This window comes from Hydra vulgaris, chromosome 09 (assembly GCF_038396675.1).
Source record: "Hydra vulgaris chromosome 09, alternate assembly HydraT2T_AEP".
Classification (NCBI taxonomy): Eukaryota; Metazoa; Cnidaria; class Hydrozoa; order Anthoathecata; family Hydridae; genus Hydra; species Hydra vulgaris.
In genome coordinates this window covers 25,100,623-25,125,194 of record NC_088928.1, presented here as the reverse complement: position 1 = coordinate 25,125,194, position 24,572 = coordinate 25,100,623, and the positions used below count along the sequence as shown (strand labels likewise).

Sequence of the window (24,572 nt, the reverse complement as noted above, 5' to 3'; positions counted from 1 at the left end):
ATATATATATATTATTTTTACTTTATTTACAACACCATTTGATATACAACAAACCCCTACAAAGCTTACAATAATTCAGTTATGATACAATCTGAGTTATTGAAACTTAATAAATTTAACATCAATAGAAAAGTAAAGCTGTCATCATTTAAAATGTAAAGGGTGTTGTCAAAATATGTTGAAAATAAAATTAACAATCACATTCAACAATGATAAACATTCTTACTGTAGTAAGAAATAGTACTATTTAACAAATTTGAACAAATAAATATAAAATTAACAAAAACAATGAATAAATAAGAACTTTAACTTGAACTTTAACTAAATCTTAAATTTGAATTAATTGGTACTAATTTGTTCTAGCATAACCTTAAAAAATAAGTTTCTATAACAAATTATATGTATAACTAGTTATACATATAGTTAACTATCAGGAGTTATATGTATAACTATATCAGAAGTTATATGTATAACTATATGCATTTTAAAGTATACTATTTTATTTAAACATTACTTTAGATTATATTACTTTGAAAACTGGACCCAGAGGCTTTATTCCCAATAACACTGTGGTACTCCAGATTAAAAATTGAAAAGTTTCTGTTAATATCCTGTTTTTGTTCCATGCATGCATGCTTGTAGTGTCCCATGCATGCATGCTTGGTTTTTGACAACATTTTAACTTTCATCAGTTAATTGTTTGCAGATAATATACTCAAGATCTATATTCAAATAACTATTATATTATCCTAATAATACGTCTATTTGCACAAATCTTAATCTTATTTCTTTAAAGAAAGATAAACATTATTCGTAGTTTTTACATACTTGCTTGCCATTCTTTATATTAATATAAAATATTTTCACACAATATAAACATAACGCAATGCAATGTCGATTTAAAAATTTTCATTTAGTTTTTTTTTATAAGTTTTTTTTTTAGTTTCCAGCTTTCAAATTAATTCCTATGCAAATCCCACATGAAACCCACGTGGGATTTCCCATATGTGTAAATACATATGGTTCCCACATGTAACCCATGTGGTTTAACATGAAACCCACGTGGGATTTCCCATGTGTGTAAATATCATATGGTTCCCACATGTAACCCACATGGGTTTAAGGTGACAAATTTCCATACGGATACCACATGGGAAAATCCGTCCCACGTAAATCCCATCAATCCCACACGGAACCTACGCGGAACCCATGTGGGACGCGGTTTTATTTTTCACTGGGAAGTTGTGCGATGGTAAGGTGAATCTGATGTTTCGGCTGTCAATAGTTTAGAGATAGGTTAAAACGGTTAAAAAATTACGAAACTTTGCAGCGTTTGTGCTGTATGATGGCATATAAAGACGTTTTGCACTTAATTCTTTTAATAGAAGCAAAAAATTACACACGTTGAATGATTTTTTTTTTAGGATAAGAAAGAAATATACGAGATTGTTATCACAAGGTATAAATTTTAACCTTCTAAGATAGAGTTCTAAGGTAGAGAATTAAATTACAAACAATCATTTGTCATACAATTTTGTACCTTGAGGGTGTAACTATCTACCTTAAAAGGTAATTACAATTATACCAATTATACCTTACTAAGGGCACATTACATATCCACCCTAAGGTAGATACTTTACCTTTTTTTTTTTGAGTACAATACCATAAAATTCGACATCTATGAGAAAGACGACGAAAGCTTTTGCATTGAAAGATCTTCAGTATGCATTGAAAGATCTTCACGCTCAAGTGATTAGGTAATCTTAGAGCACTATAACAAAACAACAACAAAAGTTTGAGCAGATGAAGACTAAAATTTGAGAAGATAAAAGTTGTAACTGAGAAACGTAGGATGTAATTAAAACATGAAAGTTGTAAATAAGCAATTATAATTAAGACAATTTTATAGTTTACATCTTTTCAAGGTTTAATTGAAAACATAAAAATTGTAACTAAAAAATCGCTGTAATTTAAATATCGTAATATGTAATTGAGAAACATAACATGTAAATAAGAAATAGCAAATGTAATTAAGAATACATAAACTGTAATTAAGAAATATGTAAATGAATTCATAATTTTTGTTTGCAAATTCATAATGGTTCATTAAAAAGGTGTTCTGAAACATGCGTTTGGATTTGTTAATAATATTAAATTAAGTATTTTAATGCATCAGCAATAATAATTAAATTGAAATATTGTTGTTTTATTTGTCAATATACTATGACCTGAAAGTCTGCTATTAAAGTGAATTTGTGTTAGCATTTATTTCACCAAATTTGCTTACATCTACTTCTGGAACAACCAGAACCAATTTGTCGGCAAAAAGTACATACAACCAAACAAATTGAATGAAAACATTGCGTTTTATCTTTATCGAATGTATTGCACCTACATCAACAACAAATAGTATCATGATAGAAACTCGCAGAGGATCATTTAATGCAGATTCTTGTAACTAGTGATTGTTGATTATGCTTTAGCAGTGAGTTACATCCGGGAGTCATTTAGAGGATTTGGTCGTCGTAGCAGACAATGCTCAATGTCACGCTCGTTTGATGTTTGAAAATTTACCAGTTTAGTTGTTACCTTAAAGACCCTATAGTCCGTTGTTTAAATTTAATTTAAATCTAAATTAAAGTATTTTTTGTAAATAAATTATCTGTGTTTTATTTATTATTTATATGAATTTCTTAATTGAATTTTTCACAATGAAAAAAAGAAAGTTCTAACTGACGCCCGATTTTATTTTATCAATAGTATATTTTTGCCTGTTGAGAACCAACCCATATGACCACCTTGGTCAAATTAGGATCCAACCTTAAATTACAAGCCCAACCGGCATTTTATATGTGCAAATTATTATGTAAATGCCCCATGCTTTTATCAGTGGTTTCTCATTCCTTACGGAAAGTTATTATAATATAATACTACGTTTCCGTAACGGTGAAACGTAGTATTATATCATCATTAATTGAATTGGTATTTATGGTAAATAGTAATAGTTAATTTTAAACACGCAACAGAAACCAAGTATAACTTTTTTCTGAGTTGTGCCGGCTGGGAGGTATGTTAAGGCAACGAAAATTAAAAATACAAAGAAATAGCTCTGAAAATCATAAACTTTTCTTAATTACAACTATTATATTCTGAACGACATCTTACGATTTCTTATTTCCAACTTTCATGTTTTAAATTACATCTTGCGTTTCTCAATTACAACTTTTTTGTTAATTACATCTTAAGTTTTTCTTTAAAAATACAACTTTCAAATTCCCAATTACATCTTGAAATAGTGTATTTTTAATTTATAAATATAAAAATAACTTCACTCCGGCTAACTTTATCTGTAAGTTTGACAAAAATCGAAATTAAAAGTATTTTTTTAGAACAAACCAATCAAATTCCTTAAAATTGCCAAAGAAATTAAATAAATGTACAAAGTATTGTACAAAGTATTAAATAGGATTTTTCGAAACAAATACAATACTTAGGACCTAAGTATTGTATTTGTTTCGAAAAAATTTAATATAATAAAATCATTAAAGTAATTTAAGTTTCAAGCGAAAAAATATTTAATTTTGCCAAATATTAATTTCGATGGGATTTTTCTAATGATATTTCTTTTTATTTTTATTAGCAAGTAATTATGCAATTTTTTTTTAAATTAGATTATAAATTTTAAATTTTTGATCTTACTTATATCAGAAGTTTATTTACAACTTTGTGAAGATATTTAATTGTATAATGTGCCTCTATGAAAAGATTGGTTGATATGATTGATCAATGGTATTGCGTTACCCAAATCTTCTTTAAGTCTCGGTCTATTTCTTAAATTTTTATTTGTTGATATTTTTAACGTGAAACTCCTTTATAACTTATTTTATTAAACAGCAAAATGCTAAATAAAAAAGGCCTTTTTAAAAATGAATTTAAATAAGTTTCATGAGTTTTTATTTTATTGATAATATATTATCATTTATTGAAAATCAACCCATTTGACCAGCTTGGCCAGAGACGAATTTAGATATGTATTACAAACTATATTTCAAAAGTATAAGCCAAAGTATAAGGCTACAAAACTAAAACTACAAATACTTTTTTCTGACTATATATATTATAAACCTTTCTAAACTTTTATGTTCTCAATTACATCTTACGTTTCTTAATTACAACTTTCGTATTCTTAATTACATTTTACGTTTTTTAATAACAGCTTTCGTCTTTTCAATTACATTTTACGTTTCTTAATTAAAAATCTCGCGTTCTCAATGAAATTTTATATTTCTTATTTACGACTTTCGTGTTCTCAATTACATCTTACATTTCTTAATTACAACTTTTGTGTTCTCGATTACATCTTATTTCTTAATTACAACTTATGTGTTCTCCATTACATCCAAGGCGGGCACAATGGGGTAGTGTGTGTGTGTGACACCCCCCCTCCTCCCTTAATGATATTTTGTTCATTTAATTGGCAAAGTTGACTCTTTTTGACAAGTCAGTCGGGAAATGTAGACCCTTTAGACAAGTTAATGTGTAAATTTAGACAGTCAGTCAGCAAATATTGATAAGGCAGTCAGCAAGTTTTAAAAAACGAGGTCTCTTTTTTTTTCAGTCGGCAAAAGTTGTAAGGGCACACAGAGTGACACCTACTCGCGCCGGCCCTGATTACATCCTATTTTTCTAAACTAGAACTTTCGTGTTCTCAATTAGATCTTATATTTTTTTAATTAGAACTTTTGCGTTCTCAATTACATCTTACATTTCTTAGTTACAACTTTCGTGTTCTTAATTACATCATAAGGTGTGAAGCTAGTTGAAGAGCGTAATTTTTTAGAAGGAGAGTTCCAAAATGTATTTATTGAAATAAAAAATAAGAGAAAAGTGAAAATGGAAATTTGAAATATTTTTCATAAGTACTATACAGAAAATTCCAAAAAACTAAAATTTGAATTTTTTTTGTCAAATAACGAAAAAATTAATGCGTTTATTAAAAATAAAGAAAATATATTAAAATATTTACATACAAGAATAATATAGTTTTATATATTATAATACATCTCATAAATACATATATATTTTTTTTTAATTAATAAGAATACGTTGGGCTGTTTTTCCCTACCTATCATGTGTTATGCAATAATTATACAAAAAAAAAAAAGTGCGCTATCAAATTTGCTGTTAAGAAAAGTTTTGGTTTTTAAAACGAAAAATATTATAAACCGGCCGCATTTTTACACAGATATTGTTACAGAGATTGACTTGTTTCTATCATGCATCCTTAAGTTTTTTTTGCGCGTAGAGCTTGTTGTAATCCTACTTTTACCTACAAAAGCAATTTGAATTAAAAATTAGTTAAAAAAAAAAAATTATATAAAAATATAGATTATACAAACACTTTATATAAAAAAATGACCAATTAAACACACGGCGAACGATTATTTGAACTAAGTACATGTATTTTTACAAGTTCAAAGCAATACAGCAACAAAAGACGATTCTCTATACAGTAATAAGATAACGATATGCTATTCAGTAACAAGAAACACTTTTTTATACGGTAACGAGAAGACAATTTAATAAAAGGTAACAAGAGACCTCTCGTTAAGTAAATCCTTGAGTATCTCGCTAATCTCTAAATCTTCGTTTAATTTTTTTTCTCCTCAAGCAGTATGTTACTTTTAATGATGTAAAATTATATTTTCAACTAAATCGCAATTAATTACCCGTAACTGCTATTAAAAAAAGTGAATCAAATACTAATCAACTAAAGATAAGTTTAGAGTTGTTAATTCTTCTTCGTCATCAACAATTTTATACCCCAACAAGTTCATTACTTCGTAACATTCGGTTTCAATTGCTCTAACCGTTTTGTATTGCAATTGTGTACGCCAGTTATGCACCGATTGTGTAAGGTTCCTTGCATTAAATTCTTCAACAGATCCAGACGTAGATGAACCAAATTGTGTTGGACGTTGGGTAGCTCCTCCGTCTGCAAGTTTATCAAGCCACATTCGAACTTGTGAAACTATTGGTACTCCTGCGAACTTGTACACTAATTCTGCTATCTGATGAGGGTTTGTACCTAGATCTTCATATCGTAGCAAAGTATATTTACCTTGTAACCAAGGAGGCGCTGTTATAGCATATTTTATGTTTTGCAACATTTGCGAACAGAGTTTTGTTGAATATTCTTTCAAACTTATAGAAAAATTGGAAGAGCTAAAGTTTCTTTGGAAATGGCTAAAAACAATAGCACGAGGATCGCGAACCAAATGTACTACTTTTAACAAGTAATCTGTTCCATCTTTGTCCATTAAATATGATAGTTTATGAACGTCCGAAAATTGTATCGTTTTTATAACGGTATGTTGATGCAATTTGCATATTGCAGATGTAGTCTTGGGTTTCAGCGGAGTGCACATACGAATGCTATAAAATGATCTTGCATTAGCTTCAGGGCATAACGGTGGCGTTGATAAAGCTCGACTGGCAAGTCGGCTTTTCAGAGAACTATATTGAAATGACATGTAATTTGTATAATATGATAAATCGTCAAACTTACATTGAAAAATTCCATCAATTTGATTTGTAACCATAGAATCGTATACATCTGAAGGACGATTATCTTTGTAATAATCAAGAGCTTTTAGAGGTTCGTATAAATAAAATATTTGAGGGTTCTGGTTAAACAACTCTCCAAGTAAAGAGCTTCCGCAGTACTCGCTAGATAAAATTAAAATATTTTGGCGCGTTTTGCTTCCATGCTGACTCATCCAAGAGTTGAACTCCAACAGTCTATTTAAACGTTCATACATTGCCACTTTTTGTCTTAATTCTTGAACTTCAAGCAGCAAACTAATATTTGTATTTGATAAAGAATTATCTCGTTCTTGCAGCTTGCGCACTGATTGGCACAATAATTTTTCTGAAGGTTTATTAACTTCTATGAAACCACCACCATTTGAGTTCACATTTAAAACAAATAAATAAAGGACTGTAAAAAATAAAACAACCCAGAGTAAAACGTCTCTAATTTGTCTCACTGCTGAAGCAATACTGCTTGTTTCCATGTCAGATTGGAAAAAACATTAAAATGCTTACTAACATTTCATTTCTAACAATTATATTATAAAGTGCACCACTTAAAAAAAAATCAAAGTAAACTTAATACCTATACTTTTAAAATGTAGGCCAATGAACACATCAAATGAATTTATTATAAGTTTACGGTTAGTTGTATTTACTTAAATGAGATGTATGTTTGCCTTTCATTTGGCATTTTTAATTTAATAAATCTGTCTCCAAAACCATGCCTGAAAGCATGCATAAGTTAATCTAGTACCAAGAACCAAATCTTTAGCAAATCAGTCGAGTGTGACAAAAACAATTTTCTGTATAATTTCCAACAGAGAGTTTGAGACGAGTTTAATATTTAAAAACTTCTTTTCAGTATGAAGTAAGATTAGCATAAACTGTACCTTAAGCATACATTGAATATCTCACAGTAAAAAAACTGTTTAAAGGTTGCTTTGTTTCTGGTATATGTTGAAACATTATTTAATATAAGATCTTTATGCCATCTCCGGCGTGTGAACTTCATAGCATTACATATTATGTGTTTTAGATAATTAAATTACGAAAAATCATAATTTAGTTCTTATAAAACTCTTTCAAAATATACCTTACCACCAAGCCAGTATTAATTGAACAGTTAAATAGTCGCCTGCTGACCAAAAACGCCTTCTCGCAAGCAACAAATTTTGTTGTCTCAGCAGAACGGAGCTATAAACCGTGAAGACGCATCATATATTAACTTTAAGGTATTGCAGCAAGCAACGTCTATTAGCAACAACAACGTCTATTAGCAACATCTAATAATAATAAAACTAGTTTTAGTTTAAAATTTATAATAAAAATCATAAAATTTTTTTTTTCATTTTTAGAATAAAATACTACAATTATGTAATTAGAAAGTTAACGTTGCATTATTTTACGCTGCAGAGTTTACCTTTAAACGCTGCAGAGTTTACCTTTTAACGCTGTATTGTTTAATACTGAGGAGTCTTTAAAGTAATAGTGTTAAAAAGTTATGCAGCCAAGACCTAAATTAATATTTAAGTAATAGTAGTTACCTTTAAGTTTGTAATGATAAGATTTTATTTTGTAAACAAAACAGCATAATGTTAAGCAATAAATTTTATAAATATAATTTGTTGCTTAATAAACTTAATATATAAACTTATTGTTTAAGATTACATTGTGTAACTCTGTAGAATCTATCTTTTGTTTAGAGGAGAGTGTTTTAAAACTATTTGGACTAGTCAGTCCAACTCCCTGAAACAACACTAATGACACTAAAGTATGGGTTGGACTCGCTTTAAAACATGGACCCGGAAAATCATTAGTTATCGGCATCATCGAATTGTAACAGCCTATTTACACATCTTGTTTTTCAAATGTCTTATAATGATTATAATAAAGGGACGGGTGACAATTTTCCTCTAATCCAATTAACAAGGGATTGTATTGATAGATACTTTCGCCCCCTAACTACATGTACTGAATCCGCCCTTGGATATATCAAGCTTAGGTAACTTACAATAATTATTAGGTAAAAAAAATAGTGCCTATATATATATATATATCTATATTCTATAATAAACAGACGACATAATTTAAACATTTGGTTGAAAACAAGTATGTAAAAATCAATCAAAGTGTAGTCAATAAATGTTTAGTATAAGCATATATTTTTTATTTACTCACGGGTTCAGTTGTTGCACCCAATGTTGTAGTCATCAGAGTATCTGGTAGAGAAGTATTAAATTTTTCATTTTCAAAGGCAGGAACACTGTCTTTAAGTATCTCAAGCGTTTCAACACATTCGTTCTTAAATTATAAATAAAAAATAATCGTTAAAAAAAAATTTATTCAACAAAGATATTTTTTGGTCAAATTTAAAGTATCATCTACATCAAAATTTGAAGTAGATTTGAGCCTATTTGAATAAAATAGGTCATAACCTTGAGTCATAAGCCTATTTAGAATTAAAATAGGAAACCTATTCATAACCTATTTAGAACCAAATCGGTACTTTGCTGTCATTAACCAAAAAATATAAATATGTAAAAAAAATCACAACTTATAAGTTATAACAACAAATAGTATTAACCTAAAATAATGAATTACCTCAACATATTGAATAGGTGAACTTAATGGTTTAAACATCTCATCAGTTTTGGGACATTTTTTTTTCTTCATTATCAATGTTATTTCGTTACGCTCTCTTTGTTATTTCGTTTCTCTTTGTTTTTCTGCATCTCCACAAAATTTTCTTTTATTAGAGTATTTCATTTAATATACGTTTGTTAAAATTATTTCTGATGATTTAATTAACTGAAAGAATGTATAAGTTAACAGTTGTAAGTGAATGTACTTAATGAACTAAAATGTATGTACTAATAATCATAGTAACACATTACATAACAGGAAACCGGAGAACGATATGTTTAAATTTAAAAATACAAACAGCATTGTGAGAGCTTTATCCACAAAAAAAACTTTGATAATAAGACGTATTATTAAAAGTAAGAATTTACAGAAAAATTTTAGTAAGAAATTACAGAAAAATTGGTCACAAAGGAAGTTGGATGGAGCATGATTGGCTGGGACCTGGAACCATTTCAGAAATAAAACAAACTAGTGCTATTTTAACTATTAATGGTAAAGTTTGGAAAAAATCTGTTGCTTTATCTAACATCAAGCCTTATTTATCAGTAAAATAACCATTGTCCACCCAATTGATTTTAAAAGAGCATAATTATTGTCTTAAAATGACTAAACAGTTAATTGAAAAAGATGATTTAAAAATAATCTTAAAAAAATCCAGCAAGAGAAAGCATCCAACTTTTCTAACTGACACAAGTATATCTAAATCCAAAAGATTAGTTTGTCCCGCAATTTCTGTAGATAAAAGTTTTTATTCACCATTATCAGCGCTGTCAGTCAAGCTGTGCATAGATGTTTTAAAATATCTATCTCTTTGGCTCAATACTTTAATTGATATTGCACAAAGCTTTCTTTCGTATCAGTTTCCTGAAGTAGGTGGATTTCAAATTTCTTGCATTTTTAATTCGAAAAACTTTAGTGGTTATACTATTTCTGAAATTTCGGAAATTTTGTTCACATACCTAATGTTAGAAATTCGTATTGGGTTCTAATAAGTAATTTAACATCTGAAAATGGATCTAATTCTGTTTAGTATTATGATTCACTGTTTACTGGATTTAATAAAGGCACTGTTCCATTACTGGTACAAAGAGTTGCATGTTGTTAATAAATGAATGTATTTCTTCTTTGAATGTGAAGATCATAAGATGTCAAAAGCAAGACAATGGAAATGATTGTGGGCTTTATGCTATTGCAAATGCTACTGCTTTATGCATTGATTTTGATCCAAGTTTAATTACCTGGGATAAAAGTAGTATGAGGTCTCATTACCTGCAGTGTTTCAAGAGAAAATAAAATGGAGATGTTTCCTTACATTTCTTTATCATATGGTAAAAAAAGTATGCTCATTATCATTTCTATGTGATGATTTCTGTTACTGTACAATAAAATAATATTAATGCAGTGTCTCTTTAGATTATAAAATAGTAAAATTATTTGAGTGTGTATTTACAATATGCTGACCTAATCATTTGATAATAGCAGTTTTCAGTTATTTATTTTGTTTTAATAAGTGAGTTAGTAATTTTAGAAACTTTGTGTAAAAATAATTTTTTGAAAACCTTAATAAAAGTTAGTTATTTAATTTATTAATTTTTGTTTTGTGAGCATAATGACTTGAAATCTTTTTGTTAAATACATAAAAATATTTTCTTAACAAAAACTTATTTTAAACAAAAACTAATTTTAAGTGTTTTCGATTGATTCGGTTTTAGATTAGAGTTATAAGTAGTGGAGATACAACAAGTAGAGTTACAAGTAGTAGTTATAAGTTAGAGTTAGTACAAGTAGTAAAGATGGAACTAGACTAGAGTTTACTCAGTTTTATATGAGAGTTTAATCTAGAGTTTTCTAAATTAGATTTATTATGATAATTTAATTTTTTTTTTTTAAATTGTTACTGGAGTTTAAATTCTAGTTGTATCATCACTCTAACTATTAAGTAAAAGTTATAATTAATAAATATAAATTATGAATATAAAAAAGTTAAAAATAATTTTCTAATATTTTTTTTTTTATATTTCACTTTAGATTGCCTGATTTCATTTCAGGTTACAAGTACTTTTTTAAATTCAAACATTATTGTGTTTTTTGTTTGTTTCATCTGTCAATTTATTATAATTATCAAGTAAATAATTCTACTTAAAATAACAATTATAACTTTTTTTTTTTTTTTTTTTTTGAGTTTTAGGTTCAACTTAAGCTCTTAAGGCTAGGAGTAATTAAAGAAAAATATTCCATCGCTTATGTTAAAAGTATATTTGATAGGTAAACCTCGATCCCTATTGTTTATTTGAGAAGGCAAACAACCGACAATCTAGGAGAGGTATATTTAAATTGACACAAGTTTAATAACAATACAAAATTGAATGTAAATTTATTTTGGAAAATAAATTTTTAACAATTTAATATGTTATCATGTGTTTTTTTTTACATTTCTCATTTTGTTTCCAAGTAATTGTAATCTTCTACATGTTTTAATCGCTTACACATTATCCCACGTAAGCGTGTTTGGACGGTTTAATTTGGATAATGCTGGTTTTGTAACGTTATGGAAGGTTTAAGATCATATTTAGATCAAAACCCAGAGCTCGTTAAATTTCAAACCATCAACTCGTTTTCCAGATCAGAAATTAATTTCTAGGTTTTAAGTGTAATAGATTTTAAACTTTTTACACTTATAGGAAAATTTCTATCAGCTGAAAATTTATAGATTAAGCTGCTTTTTTAAAAAAATTTTTAATTAAAATGACTCTTTTAGAAATAATATTACATTAAAAGATAATATTACTTATCCAGGAGGCACCGTGTGGGGTGGGCGACAGATATCAAATTATAAACATAGCATTTATATCACAATCTATAAACATAAGACACAATACAATATAAGATCGTTAATCAAGGGCAGTGCGGCGCTCCTAATTTAGGAATTTTCATTTATCGTATTGTTACGTTAAATATGTTTGCAAATATTAAGTTCTAAAGATTATTTTTAAAGTCATACTTTTTAATAAGGATATTATTAAACTTTAAGGTAATTTTAACTTAAAATAAAATTTAAAATTATATTTGGCGTTAAAAATATTCTCTTGATTGCTCATTTTGTCTACTTTTTTAACGGGATACTTCTTTAACGCCTATAGGCGTACTTATTAAACGCCTATAGGCGTTAAATAAGTATCCCGTTAAGTCAACGCATATAAACAAATTTCAAATGTTTACAAAATATTCAATCCCGTTGGCATGCGCACTAAACTGGCAGGCAAAAAGTATAAACATTTAGGAAACTTGCATTTTATTATTTTTTCACCTAAAATTACTGCTCTAGAAACGTTTGTAAGTTATTTAAAAAAAAACCTGATAGTTGCTGTATAGTAGGATGTGCAAATAGAAGAAGTTTTACAAAGTTTTTAAGTTTTTACCGCATTCCAAATGGTCATTCCACAAAAGAATTTAACAGACGACAACTTTGGCTGAATGCTCTTTATAGAGAAAACTGGCCTGATAAAATGATAAAAAATGCTCGTGTATGCAGCAAACACTTTGTTTCAGGTCATTTTTAGCTCCGATTTGTTCCATTTTATTCAACATAATCTTTTATATTTATATCTAAGTGTGAGTGCAGTGGTAAATTTAAAACAAATAGTATTATTAAAAATGTTTGAGGTATACAGTCAATCAATCAATCAATATATATTTCCACCTTAATAAATGTATATAAAAATACAAAAGTGAGGGACATTTACTAACATTTACAAACTGATGATGCGTAAAGACCTACGATGGCATAAAAAACAATTATTGTAAAAAATTAAAAATAATAATAATACCAACTAAAAACAATAATAACAAAATAATAATAAATAATAATAGTATTAAATAAAAACAATAATAACAAAATAATAATAATAATGAATAATAACAATAAACAATAACAATAATAATAGATTTAATGAGGCAAATCATAACAGTAGCAGTAAATAAAATTAATTAGTAGTAGTTAAAGTAGTAATAGTGGTTAGTAGGAAATAATAATAAAATAAAATAATATCTAAGATATGGTAAGGCATATTGTATTGTTAGAAAGAAGAAGTCTTTTTTCTTATTTTTTTTAATAATTTTTTATATATTTTTAATTTATACATTAAATTTAAATTTTTTGTATTTAAATTAAAAATAAAATGTAATATTTAATGTGATAATATATTAAAGTGAAATATATTATGAATAATATATTAAAGTGAAATTTTAATTTTTTATTTTTTAATTATATTATTTCAATATATTTTGATCATTTTTTGTTTGTTTGTTGTTGTTATATATAAATCCATAAACACATACCTACAAATACACCTATACACACAAACATAAATAACATACCTACAACTACACCCATAAACACTACCATACAAAAACACCCATAAACCCATACCTACAAATACATCCAAACACACAAACATAAATAACACCCATACACAAACATACATACATAACATACATACATATACACACATATACACACACACACTCATACAACACATATGTACCTATACACAGATACATATACACACATATACTCATACATACGTATGTATGCATATATATATATACACACATAGTTAATGTAAACAATCACATATATCATACACACATATACTCTACACATATATACCTATACATACACATATACTGATATATTTATTTTGTAGTTTCATTTGGTATTTGCCTGATAAAATCCTTTACTTGTTTAATAAACATTTTTTTATTTACTTGTTTGGTAGGTTTTTTAATTTCAATAGGTAGGGAGTTCCAGGAATGAATTGTATAATTTTTTATTGATGTGATACCATACTTAAATGTCTGCTTTGATGAGATTGCTAAGTTGTTGTAAGATACAAATTTAAGATTGTGGTTGTGGATATTAGCTGTAAACTTGAAATAATTGTTGAAGACCGATGGTATATTTTGGTGTATAACATCCCATACGAAGTCACTGTTCAACAAGTAGATCATTTGTTCTAATTTAATTATTTTTTAAAGACTATATAGTACATCAGAGTCAAAATTATTTGGCTGAAAGTGGATTATTCTCAAAGACTTATTTTTTAGATTTATAAGGTTCTTTTTATTTAAAGTATAATTCTGTCCCCATATCTGGCACCCATAGTTAAGGTGTGATCCAAAGATGGCATACCAGATATTTAATAAGGTTTCATAGTCTACAAAATGTCTTTTGCTAGCATCCCATTTGCACGACTCAGTTTAATAGAGATCGACTTTAATTGATGATTAAACAAAAGGTTTTCATCTTGTATTACACCAAGGTACTTGATTTTATCAATACTATATAGTTTTTGGCCACTTATTCTGAAATTTAATTTTTTTTCAATTTTTTTTCTTTTAGATTTAAAGGGAGTAATTTCGGTCTTTTTTGTATTTAGTGAAATTTTGTTTGCACGTAACCACTGAACCAAACATGATAAGTCATAGTTTAGATGTTTATTTAATTTTTTCAGGGATTTTTCAACAATTAATAGGTTGGTATCATCAGCAAAATGATAGGTTCTGGAATATTTGATACATTTGTTGAGATCATTTATATATACAAGAAAGAGAAGAGGACCAAGGATTGAGCCCTGAGGAACACCTGTTGATATTGGTTTAATAGTAGAAGATGTATTAGCAATATCCACGAATTGAACACGATTAAACAAGTACGATTTAAACCATTGGAGAGCAATTCCTCTGACACCATAATGACATAATTTTGATAGCAGGATTTCATGATCAACTGTATCAAATGCCTTTTGTAGATCCACAAACACTCCTCCAGCAAACTGTTTTTGATCAAGAGCCTCTCTTATTGTTTCAGTAATATCAATTAGGGCATGGTTTGTACTATGATTTTTGCGAAATCCATATTGAAGCCAATATAAGATATTTGATAGATGTAGAAATATGAATAACCTAATATACATGGATTTTTCGATTAGTTTGCTAATGTTTGATAGCATTGATATAGGTCTATAACTACGTGATCTTGTTTGGAGCCATTTTTAAAGATTGGTATTACTTTAGCAAGTTTAAATGAGTCTGGGTAGATTCCAGATTTAAATGATTCATTTATTATGACACTTAAAGGGTAACTGAGTTCTTGAGATGCAAGAATAAGTATTTTTGAAGGAATACTGTTCGACCCAATACATTTTTTTGGATTCATGATGGATATATAGTCTATAATTTCTTGAGGAGTAACTGGAGATATAAAAAATGAGGTAGGATTGCAGTTTTTAAAATAGTAGCTGAAGTCATTTCTTGGAGGTATAATATTTGATGCAAGTTTTTCTGCTATTGTAGAAAAGTACTCATTTAAAGTATTTGCGATTATTTTTTTTGTGATATTTTTATTATTTATTGTTAAATTATCTAAAACATTGTGATTCTTTGATTTTAAATTTATTATGCTCTTTATTCCTTTCCAGGTGTTTCTTAGGTTGTTTACATTTTCATTAAAATATTTTGAGTAGTATAATTTTTTAGAGTATCGAATTAAATTGTTTATTTGATTTCTGTAAGATTTAAACCGCTGAAAGTATTCTAATTTTAATTTCTGATTTTTACATTTTATACATTTTTTGTGTATTTTATTTTTTATTTTGATAGACTTAATGATCCCAGATATAATCCATGGTTTAGATGAAGTTTTTGTTTTTCTTTCGTAGTCAGTTTGAATGGAGCATGATAATCAAGAAGCTTGTTGATAATTTCCAAAAAATTTGTAGTTGAGTTATTGATATTTTTATTTGCTTCTTGAATAACAGGATCCGAATCTGTGACTTTAAGTTGTTCAAGAAATAGTTTCTTGTTAAAATTCTTAAAACATCGGCGATGTATCTTGAGGTGTATTTTTCAAATTTTCTGGAAGGTATTGCAATAAACTGTATCAGGTGGTCAGCTAGAGAGAATGTTAGGTTGCCAGATATGAGTTTTGGTTTGTAAAAGTTTAGAAATATATTGTCTATAAGTGATTTTGATTGTGGTGTAATTCTAGTTGGTTGAGTAATAAAAGGAAATAGAAAGTAAGAACACATGGAGTCAAGAAAATCAGAAACATCATTAGAAGAATCATAGTTTAGGAGATTAATGTTGAAGTCCCCAAGGATAATTATGTCTTTGTTTTCAATAGACACTTTTTCCGTGAGTGTTTGTAGGTAGAAACTATTAAACTCTGCAATACACATACAGGGGTGGCGGTAAACGCATTACACAATTATATATTTTTTTTCTGGGTGTAAAATTTCAATAAAAGTTGACTCTAGTTCTTTTTTCTTTTGGATTTGGAGGTCAGTTCTTATTTTGTATTTCAAGTCCATTTTTATGTACATAAGTGTTCCCCCTCTATTTGAGTAAGAATCAGAGTGTTCAATAGAATACCCATTTAGATCAATATTAGTTTTAGACAATTGGCCATGGAATAAGCGAGATTCAGTTATTGCTATGATGCTTGGTTTGTTATTTATAAGACAGAGAAGACATTTTAGATCATCAATGTAATATGCTAAAGAAGATATATTTACGTGGAGCAAGACATTACAATCTTCATTTACAACACTGTTGTACTGTTATACTGTAAAGAGTATTTAAAGTGATTACTAGTTCAACTTTAGTTTGTATTATACAGCTTTTTGTAATCATGTGTTCTCTCAAAAGTATTTCATTGTAAAATAATAATGTTCATTTTATATTATTTATAGGTAAACGATCTGATGAACCTAATCATCCAGATTATGTACCTTCAGTTTTTATGTACAAACCCAATAGTTCAGGTCATAAACGATTGCAGCGATATCAAAGATACCAATCACGAGAAAAGAAACAAAAAACATTTTCAGGAGATAATATTTTTAATGAACAATCAGCATATGTTGAAACTGAAGAATGCTACACACAAAATATTGCTATTGAAGAATCTATGTTTTCTGAAAATGAGAAGTTTTCTGGAAATAGCACAGAAGAATCTGTGTTGTTTAAAAGTGTTGGTATTCAATGTGATTTGAGCATGGAAGAGTTATTAAAAGAGGAAAATCAAAAATTAGTCATGGAATTACGTGATAGGAACATGGAAGTTTATCTTTTAAGACAAGAAAATGAAGAACTTAAAAAAAGGGATTTGATTTTCAGCATTGAAAAAATAAAAGAAAACAATGCTCATTTAAATTTTTTTACGGGGCTACCAAATATGGCAACATTTGTATGGATTTTTACTTTATTATCAAGGACAAATGATGTAAAGCTTTATTCATCTCGTTTATCAAAAGAAAACCATTTGTTAGTTATACTTATAAAGTTGCAACTTGGGTTGTTAAATAAAGGTATTACATTTCGTTTTAGTGTCTGTGAAAGTGTAATATCCAGAATTTTGAGGAATTGGTTACCAGCACTAGCCATTTGCTTACAATCCTTAATAAAATGGCCTAGTAAATGTGTAATAAGAAGTAACCTGCCAGAGTGTTTTATGAAGAAGTTTAGAAACTGTGTATGCATAATTGACTGCTATGAGATTTTTATTGAAAGACCATCAAACCTAACAACTCGTGCTCAATCATGGTCAAATTATAAACACAACAATACAGTAAAATACTTAATCGGGATCAGTCCAACAGGTGCAATTACTTTTTTGTCTGGTGGTTGGGGAGGTCGAGTTTCGGACAAGGAGCTAACAAATCAATCTGGCTTTTTCAAAGATATAAATTTTGGAGATTGCATTTTAGCAGATAGGGGATTCCTCATTAAAGATGAGCTTGCAGAGAAAGGAGCAAACCTTTACATTCCAGCATTTTTAAAAGGAAAACAATAATTTAGTCCACAAGAAGTTGGAACTTCAAGGCAACTGTCAAATGTCAGAATACATGTTGAACGCATTATTGGCAGAGTCAAACAATTTAGAAATTTACAAACCACCGTGCCGATCAAACAAATTGATCTGTTAGATGATATAATGGTTGTAATATCGGCCCTTGTAAATTTAAACAAAGGCATTATAAAGTGATACAATGTTTTGCAGAATTGTATGAAATCTAAGTTAAATAAAAAAACAACCTAATGAACCACACCTTTCTGTCTTTATCAATTTATTGATAAATCTCCTTACATTTTGCTTAAAAATATTTACATTAACTATATTTATATAAACTAAGGGTAATTTATTTTATCTATAAAAAAAGCCTAAGGAACCTTTGGGTTGTGTTAACATCACAGAGCCCAACTAATGATTCATACAGCAAATAATGTTGTAGAGTTGTTTACTTTGCAAATATGTTACAAGCCTTAGGCATTTTGCAGTGGGTAATTAAAAATCAAAAGGTGCATACTGTTTGTAATAAATAGCTTATTTTAATTAAAATATGACATTCTTCTATTGTGTTATATCTAATAAAAATATAATATGAATACATAACCATAACATAAATATTAGTTATCACTAAATGGTACTTTTAATAAAGAAATGTAGTAATTAACTGCATTGAGGACAGAACCAGGAACCTCTTGGTTTCCTTGTAACATATACACATGAGTAATGAAACCATTTTTTGGAACAACTTGCATTACTGCATGAAATCATGAGACCAAGTTCAGGTTTCATGCAAAAACAACACTGTTTTCTATGTTGAAAGTCTTCGTCTCTTTTTCTGCTGACAATTTCTGGTAAAATAACATTGAAGAAAATTTAGCCAAAACATCAACAACAACTTTAAGAAAATCATTATCACGCTGTACAGTACACTGTAAATAATTGTTTTGCTCAACTGGGGACCACATAAAAAACTCACCGTAGGTAACTTTGCAAACGAACATTTGTAATTGCATCTGGAAAAAGTAAGGGTGATTTGATTTTAGACCATTACTATTAAGGGGAAATTTTTCATCACTTTGCCAGTTAATAAAACCATTTTTATAATTATCTGGGCATTTAATCTCTAAAACACCCTTTCCATGACAAGAAAAGGTAAATATTCCATAAGGAGAAGCTCCCAAAAAAGGCATATCAGCTATAACATAAAAACCAGAGTTAATAAACAAAAAATTGCTGTGCTTCTTTAATCTGACCTCATAAAATGTATTTTTGGCACAATTTTCCATTTTCTTACCGTATTGTGTAAACTTGCTATAAAAATCTTTTTTATATTGCATGATTTCTTGAATAAGAGATTCACTGAGAACAAATTTATTTGTGTGAAATACATTAAAACATATTGAAGCTGTAATTCTTCCTGACCGATGAACCTGCCAAGCTGATGATAGATTTTGTTGATATGTTACTTTGGCAAGTTGATCGTATTGTTTTTCAAAATAAGTTTGACTAAAGTCTTCATAAAGTTGTTTAGAGTGTTTTAAAAGCTCAAACTGAGATAGATCTTTGCAAGTAGGATCAAACAAGCTAGTTATAGGTTCTGTTAAACAATTTATCTTATCTTCAGAACCTGACTCAGTGTCACTTGATTTATGATGGCTATTACTATCTAAGTTGGTAAATAAAACAGATTTAGGATTGGATTGGCGTAAGGTGTTAAAGTCGCTGACTGATATGCAAAATAATGGGTCAATATATGAATAATTCCCATTTAATTTAAACATAGTTGATGCTCTTATACTTTTTTTTTTTTTTAATACAAGCTCATTAATTGAGGGTAACTGTCCTCTTTTTTTATTTTTGCTAAAATTCATAGCACTTAATGGTGCTGCATTAACACTGCGCTTTGAGGGATTCCATGAACAAAGCTGACTTGTTGACCCATCATCTCTATTTAAACGGTGGTGCACAGCAGCCTCAAGTTTAAAAAGAAGAGCTGCAATATGTGAGCAAGCTGAACCTAGTCCCACTGGACAAGTGCAGCTGCTTTTTTTTAAACCCACCCATCTTTGTTAAGACAAACCCATACATCATACATGGAACTTTTTATGCTGACTCGCTGGCTCGGAAGAACCTAAATAAAGATAACACCTATTTGCAGTAAAATATGAAAAGTTATTTCTATATGATCAAATTTTTGTCAACTTTGCTATACTCTAAAATGTAGTTCTCAAAATTTAAGATTTATTTTTTGAATTATTAAAAAGTTGGATGTAATGAAATGTTTATTTAATTTCTCCTATTCTATATAGCGTAACTAAGTTATTTGACAGTGGTAGTGAACAAAAATCGCTTTGCTACTAATATACTAAAATTACGAGCAAACAAATTAGTTTAAAACCAACATATAATATATATACCCACATATGCATATATGTATATCTATATTAAAATGCAGCTGTGTATGCAGTAAATTTATTGCAGACATGTGTATGCAGACAGAATTAATAACTGATTATGTTTATTTCAACTATGGACCTTGTACTTGTTTTCTCAAACAAAGTAATAAATAAAAAAATAAAATATAACCTTAGTTTTTATAAAACAATAATCTTCGTTGATGCTGGGAGCATACCAACAATCCTGCACATGGCCACACAAAAAATATGTTTTATATGCCTTCAATGATTTGTATGCTTTGGTATTTTCTTTTGTAAACTCACTAGGAGTGTCTATGAGAAAAATTAAAACGTCTCTCCAAGTAATGTCAGGCAACTTTGTAATGTCTTTCTTCCAAACACTTTTATTAAAATTTTCTGGATTTACTTCAATTGGGTTTGAAATATTCATTTTTTACTTATTGATAATTGATTTTAATATTTTAAATAGTTATGTTTATCAAGTAAAAGTAAATGTTGACTATAGTTAAACCGCTATTTTAATTTTGTTTTGCCTGCCAGTATCTGCGCGCTTATTGTTTACATTTTGCTTATACGTCACTTGAAATTGGTCTATTCTGCAGCATCACCAAATATTGTTTAACATCTTCAACAGAATAGTTATGAACAGGCATTTTTCAAATGAAATTTTTGACTTGTAAACTAGAAATTTAAGTAAATTTGAAGATTTACCTAACGGAACTAGGCTACTTATTTAACGATAGATTTCACCTACCTAATGGAAACTTAACAACATATCTGCGCATGCTTATCGCATGCGCAGAGCTATCTGTCTACTTTTTAACGGGCTATTTATTTAATGTAACAATGCAATGTAAAAGTACATGAAAATTTTGAGCAGCAGATGAAAACTACGTCGAGCTCTGTGCTAACTTGTATAACTGCATAACTCTGTAACTTCATAACGTGTAAGAAAATTGGGTTTTGATATTGCGTATTTGATATTTTCATATATATATATATATATATATATATATATATATATATATATATATATATATATATATATATATATATATATATATATATATATATATATATATATATATATATATATATATATATATATATATATATATATATCATGGCCTACTTGTTGGTTGTAGAAGTAATTATAAGCGAAAGATTGAAGAATGTTCCAGTAACAGCAACCACGTAACATACAAAACTGTGTTTAGTTTTCCTGATAGCAATCAGTTAGATCTTCGAAATTGTTGGATTAAGTTTGTCAACCGAGCTGATTGGAGCCCTACAGAAAACTCAGTTATATGTATCGATCATTTTGAAGATAAATATTTGAAAAGAGGTAAACGTATAACATTGAATTATTGCGAAAATCCTATACCAACAATTATTACCAACCAAAACATCTTATCAAAGCCATCTTTAATTCAATCAACCTCAGCTTTACGTAAGCCCCCTGCAGTTCGTATATATTCTCATCCTTTTCTCGATGAAATATACGATTTTAGAAAACATGATACAATTAAAAGCATTATAGATCTTAATGAAAGTTTTTGTCCAGCAGGATTTTCATTTAAACTAGTTGATAACCGTGTGTTATTTCTTCGAATTTATTTCGACGACGGGGATGTTACTCCTAACATTGAGAGTATTACTATTGATAAAGACTTACATGTAAAGCTACATATGAAAGGTATCCCAGTTCCATTGCCTAAATGGTTTAGAGAAGGCAGTGTTTGTAAATTGACCAGTGCCAGTATGCTTGTTAATTTTGTTTCTTATATGCATGAAGTTGCAAAGAACGTATCAAAAAGTGTATTATCAGATTTATATAAATTATCTCTTTATAAACAACAAGGACGTCCAATCTACACAAATGAAATCATTAGATTTTCTCTAATGCACAGATATACATCAAAACAGGCTTATACTTTGCTATTAGAAGAGTTTCCACTTCCTTTGTTGTCTTATTTAAAATCACTTTCAAAGGGTGGCATTGATCCATTATCAGGATTATTATTACTTTTGGAAAATGGTAGTATTAGTGCTGACTGTGTTGTTTTAATTGATGAGATGTATTTACAAAAAGGTGTCCAATATCATGGAGGAAGTTTAATTGGTGCTGATGATGATGGTAATTTCTATTCTGGTATAGTTGTGTTCATGATGGTTAGCTTGAAAGAATCTATCCCCTTTGTAATTAAGGCCTGTCCAGAATTTCAAATTTCTGGTTCTATGATTAGTTCACATATAGAAGAAACGTTAGATACTTTATATAAAGCATCTTTTAATGTATGAGCTATAATAACTGACAATCATGCAACAAATGTTTCAGCATTTAAAATTCTACGTTTAAAGTTTGGTGAACAAGATAATGAAATATATTTTACTTTTATGGGACACCGGGTTTACAATTTATATGACAGTGTTCATTTACTGAAAAACATTAGAAATAATTTATTAAATTCAAAACGGTTTGTATTTCCACCTTTTGATTTTATTGAGTTTGATGATATTATTCATGTTGAAGCTGGAGAAATTTCTTGGAGTTTATTGCATAATGTTTATGAGAAAGATGAATTGTTACCTGCTAACTTAAAAAAAGCTTTCAAATTGTCTGCCCAAACTTTACATCCAGGAAACAACAAACAAAGTGTTCCTTTAGCTTTAAATATTTTTGATGAAACCACCTCTGCTGCAATCATCAGCTATTTTCCAAACGAAACTGCAGCTGCTGGATTTCTAAGGCTTATTAATATTTGATGGACTATTTCTAATTCAAAGGTAATGTTTAATACAAACAATAGGATTGGTAATGCAGCTATTCCAGGTGACAAAAAGTCACAATTTTTTCGAGTTTTTGCAACATGGATTAATGAATGGAAAAACTTGCAGTTTCAAAGATGTAATAAGTATACTTTATCTGCTCAAACAACTAATGCATTAATTACAACACTGAAGGGTACTGCAAGTCTGATTGAAGATTTATTTTCAGAAGGATATAAATATGTTTTAACTAGCAGGTTTCAAACTGATCCATTAGAAAGACATTTCAGTAAATATCGACAAATGAGCGGTGGAAGATTTTTAGTCAGTTTACGTGAAGTTCAAAGCTCTGAAAAGATATTATGCATGAAATCCTTAATTAAAGCCAATATCAATTGTTGGACGAGCAATCTTAAACTTGATACAAAAATTGACAAAAATGAACTTTTAATAAAATTGGAAAAATATAGCAATGAAATTCAAGAGAATGAGCTTTGTCATGACTCTTACGAAGTTGCAATCAATATATCTGGTTACATCACGAAAAAGATTGGGGATAAATATAACTGTTCTAACTGTCTGAAATCATTAAGTTTCAATAAAGTCTCAACAGAATATCTGGAAATTCTTTCACGTGGTGGTTTAACAAAACCTTCCAAAGAATTAGCTAACTATGTTTGTAATGGGTTTATAATTCTGGACACTGTAAAGAAAATGTTATTAAAGTATTCCCATGATATAAAAAATGCATCCTTGCTAGCGCTAGAAAAATATCAACCAAGTGATAGTGATTTTATGTGTATAGAACATGAGGAATGGGGAAGGCATTTGGTAAACACAATTATTACCAACATATATTTTAACAATGAGCAACAAATTAAAAATGAAAACATTAGAAAAAATGAAGTTGCTGCCTTTAAAGTTCGACAAACCAAAAAAGACAAATGAATAAACCCATAACAACATAGTATATGTATATTGTTTTTTTGAGAAACAAAAGAAACTTGACTTGATTAATCTTTTTGTAATATATGTAAATGCTTTCAGTAAATGTGTACATTTAAAAATTATGCTAGTTTTACTAACATTTTTGTTAATTTTAGTTGTTTGAACCAATAATTTTAAGACTAAGATTTTGTAGATTAAAATTGATGGCTAAAATAGATAGTTCATTCGGCTTAATGCAATCATGATTTATTATTAGCTAACTGTTTTAGTGTTTGAAGGTTAAGAATTTTGGTAATAGTAATAATTATAGCTAAGAGCAAATTATTTAAATATTATTAATGTCTTTATAG

The 24,572-nt window shown here is 28.5% G+C and overlaps 2 protein-coding genes and 1 long non-coding RNA gene across 3 annotated transcripts; 1 reads left to right on the top strand and 2 right to left on the bottom strand.

The window, feature by feature from the left end:
* Nucleotides 1-4,888: 4,888 nt before the first annotated feature.
* On the bottom strand, nucleotides 4,889-7,943 carry LOC136084670 (uncharacterized). Its single transcript, XR_010640745.1, has 2 exons — nucleotides 7,178-7,943; nucleotides 4,889-5,329 (listed from the first exon to the last, which is right to left on the bottom strand). It is a non-coding gene; the product is annotated as an uncharacterized LOC136084670 (long non-coding RNA).
* On the bottom strand, nucleotides 5,442-7,183 carry LOC100213095 (carbohydrate sulfotransferase 1). The gene has a single exon (XM_065805139.1). The coding sequence runs from the start codon at nucleotides 7,074-7,076 to the stop codon at nucleotides 5,763-5,765; it is 1,314 nt and encodes a 437-aa protein (XP_065661211.1). The 5' UTR covers nucleotides 7,077-7,183; the 3' UTR covers nucleotides 5,442-5,762.
* A 4,562-nt stretch (nucleotides 7,944-12,505) lies between the features above and the next one.
* On the top strand, nucleotides 12,506-18,342 carry LOC136085057 (uncharacterized). The gene is made up of 2 exons (XM_065806409.1): nucleotides 12,506-12,786; nucleotides 16,989-18,342. Exons 1-2 carry the CDS (start codon nucleotides 12,744-12,746, stop codon nucleotides 18,089-18,091), a joined length of 1,146 nt encoding a protein of 381 aa, XP_065662481.1. The 5' UTR covers nucleotides 12,506-12,743; the 3' UTR covers nucleotides 18,092-18,342.
* Nucleotides 18,343-24,572: the final 6,230 nt, after the last annotated feature.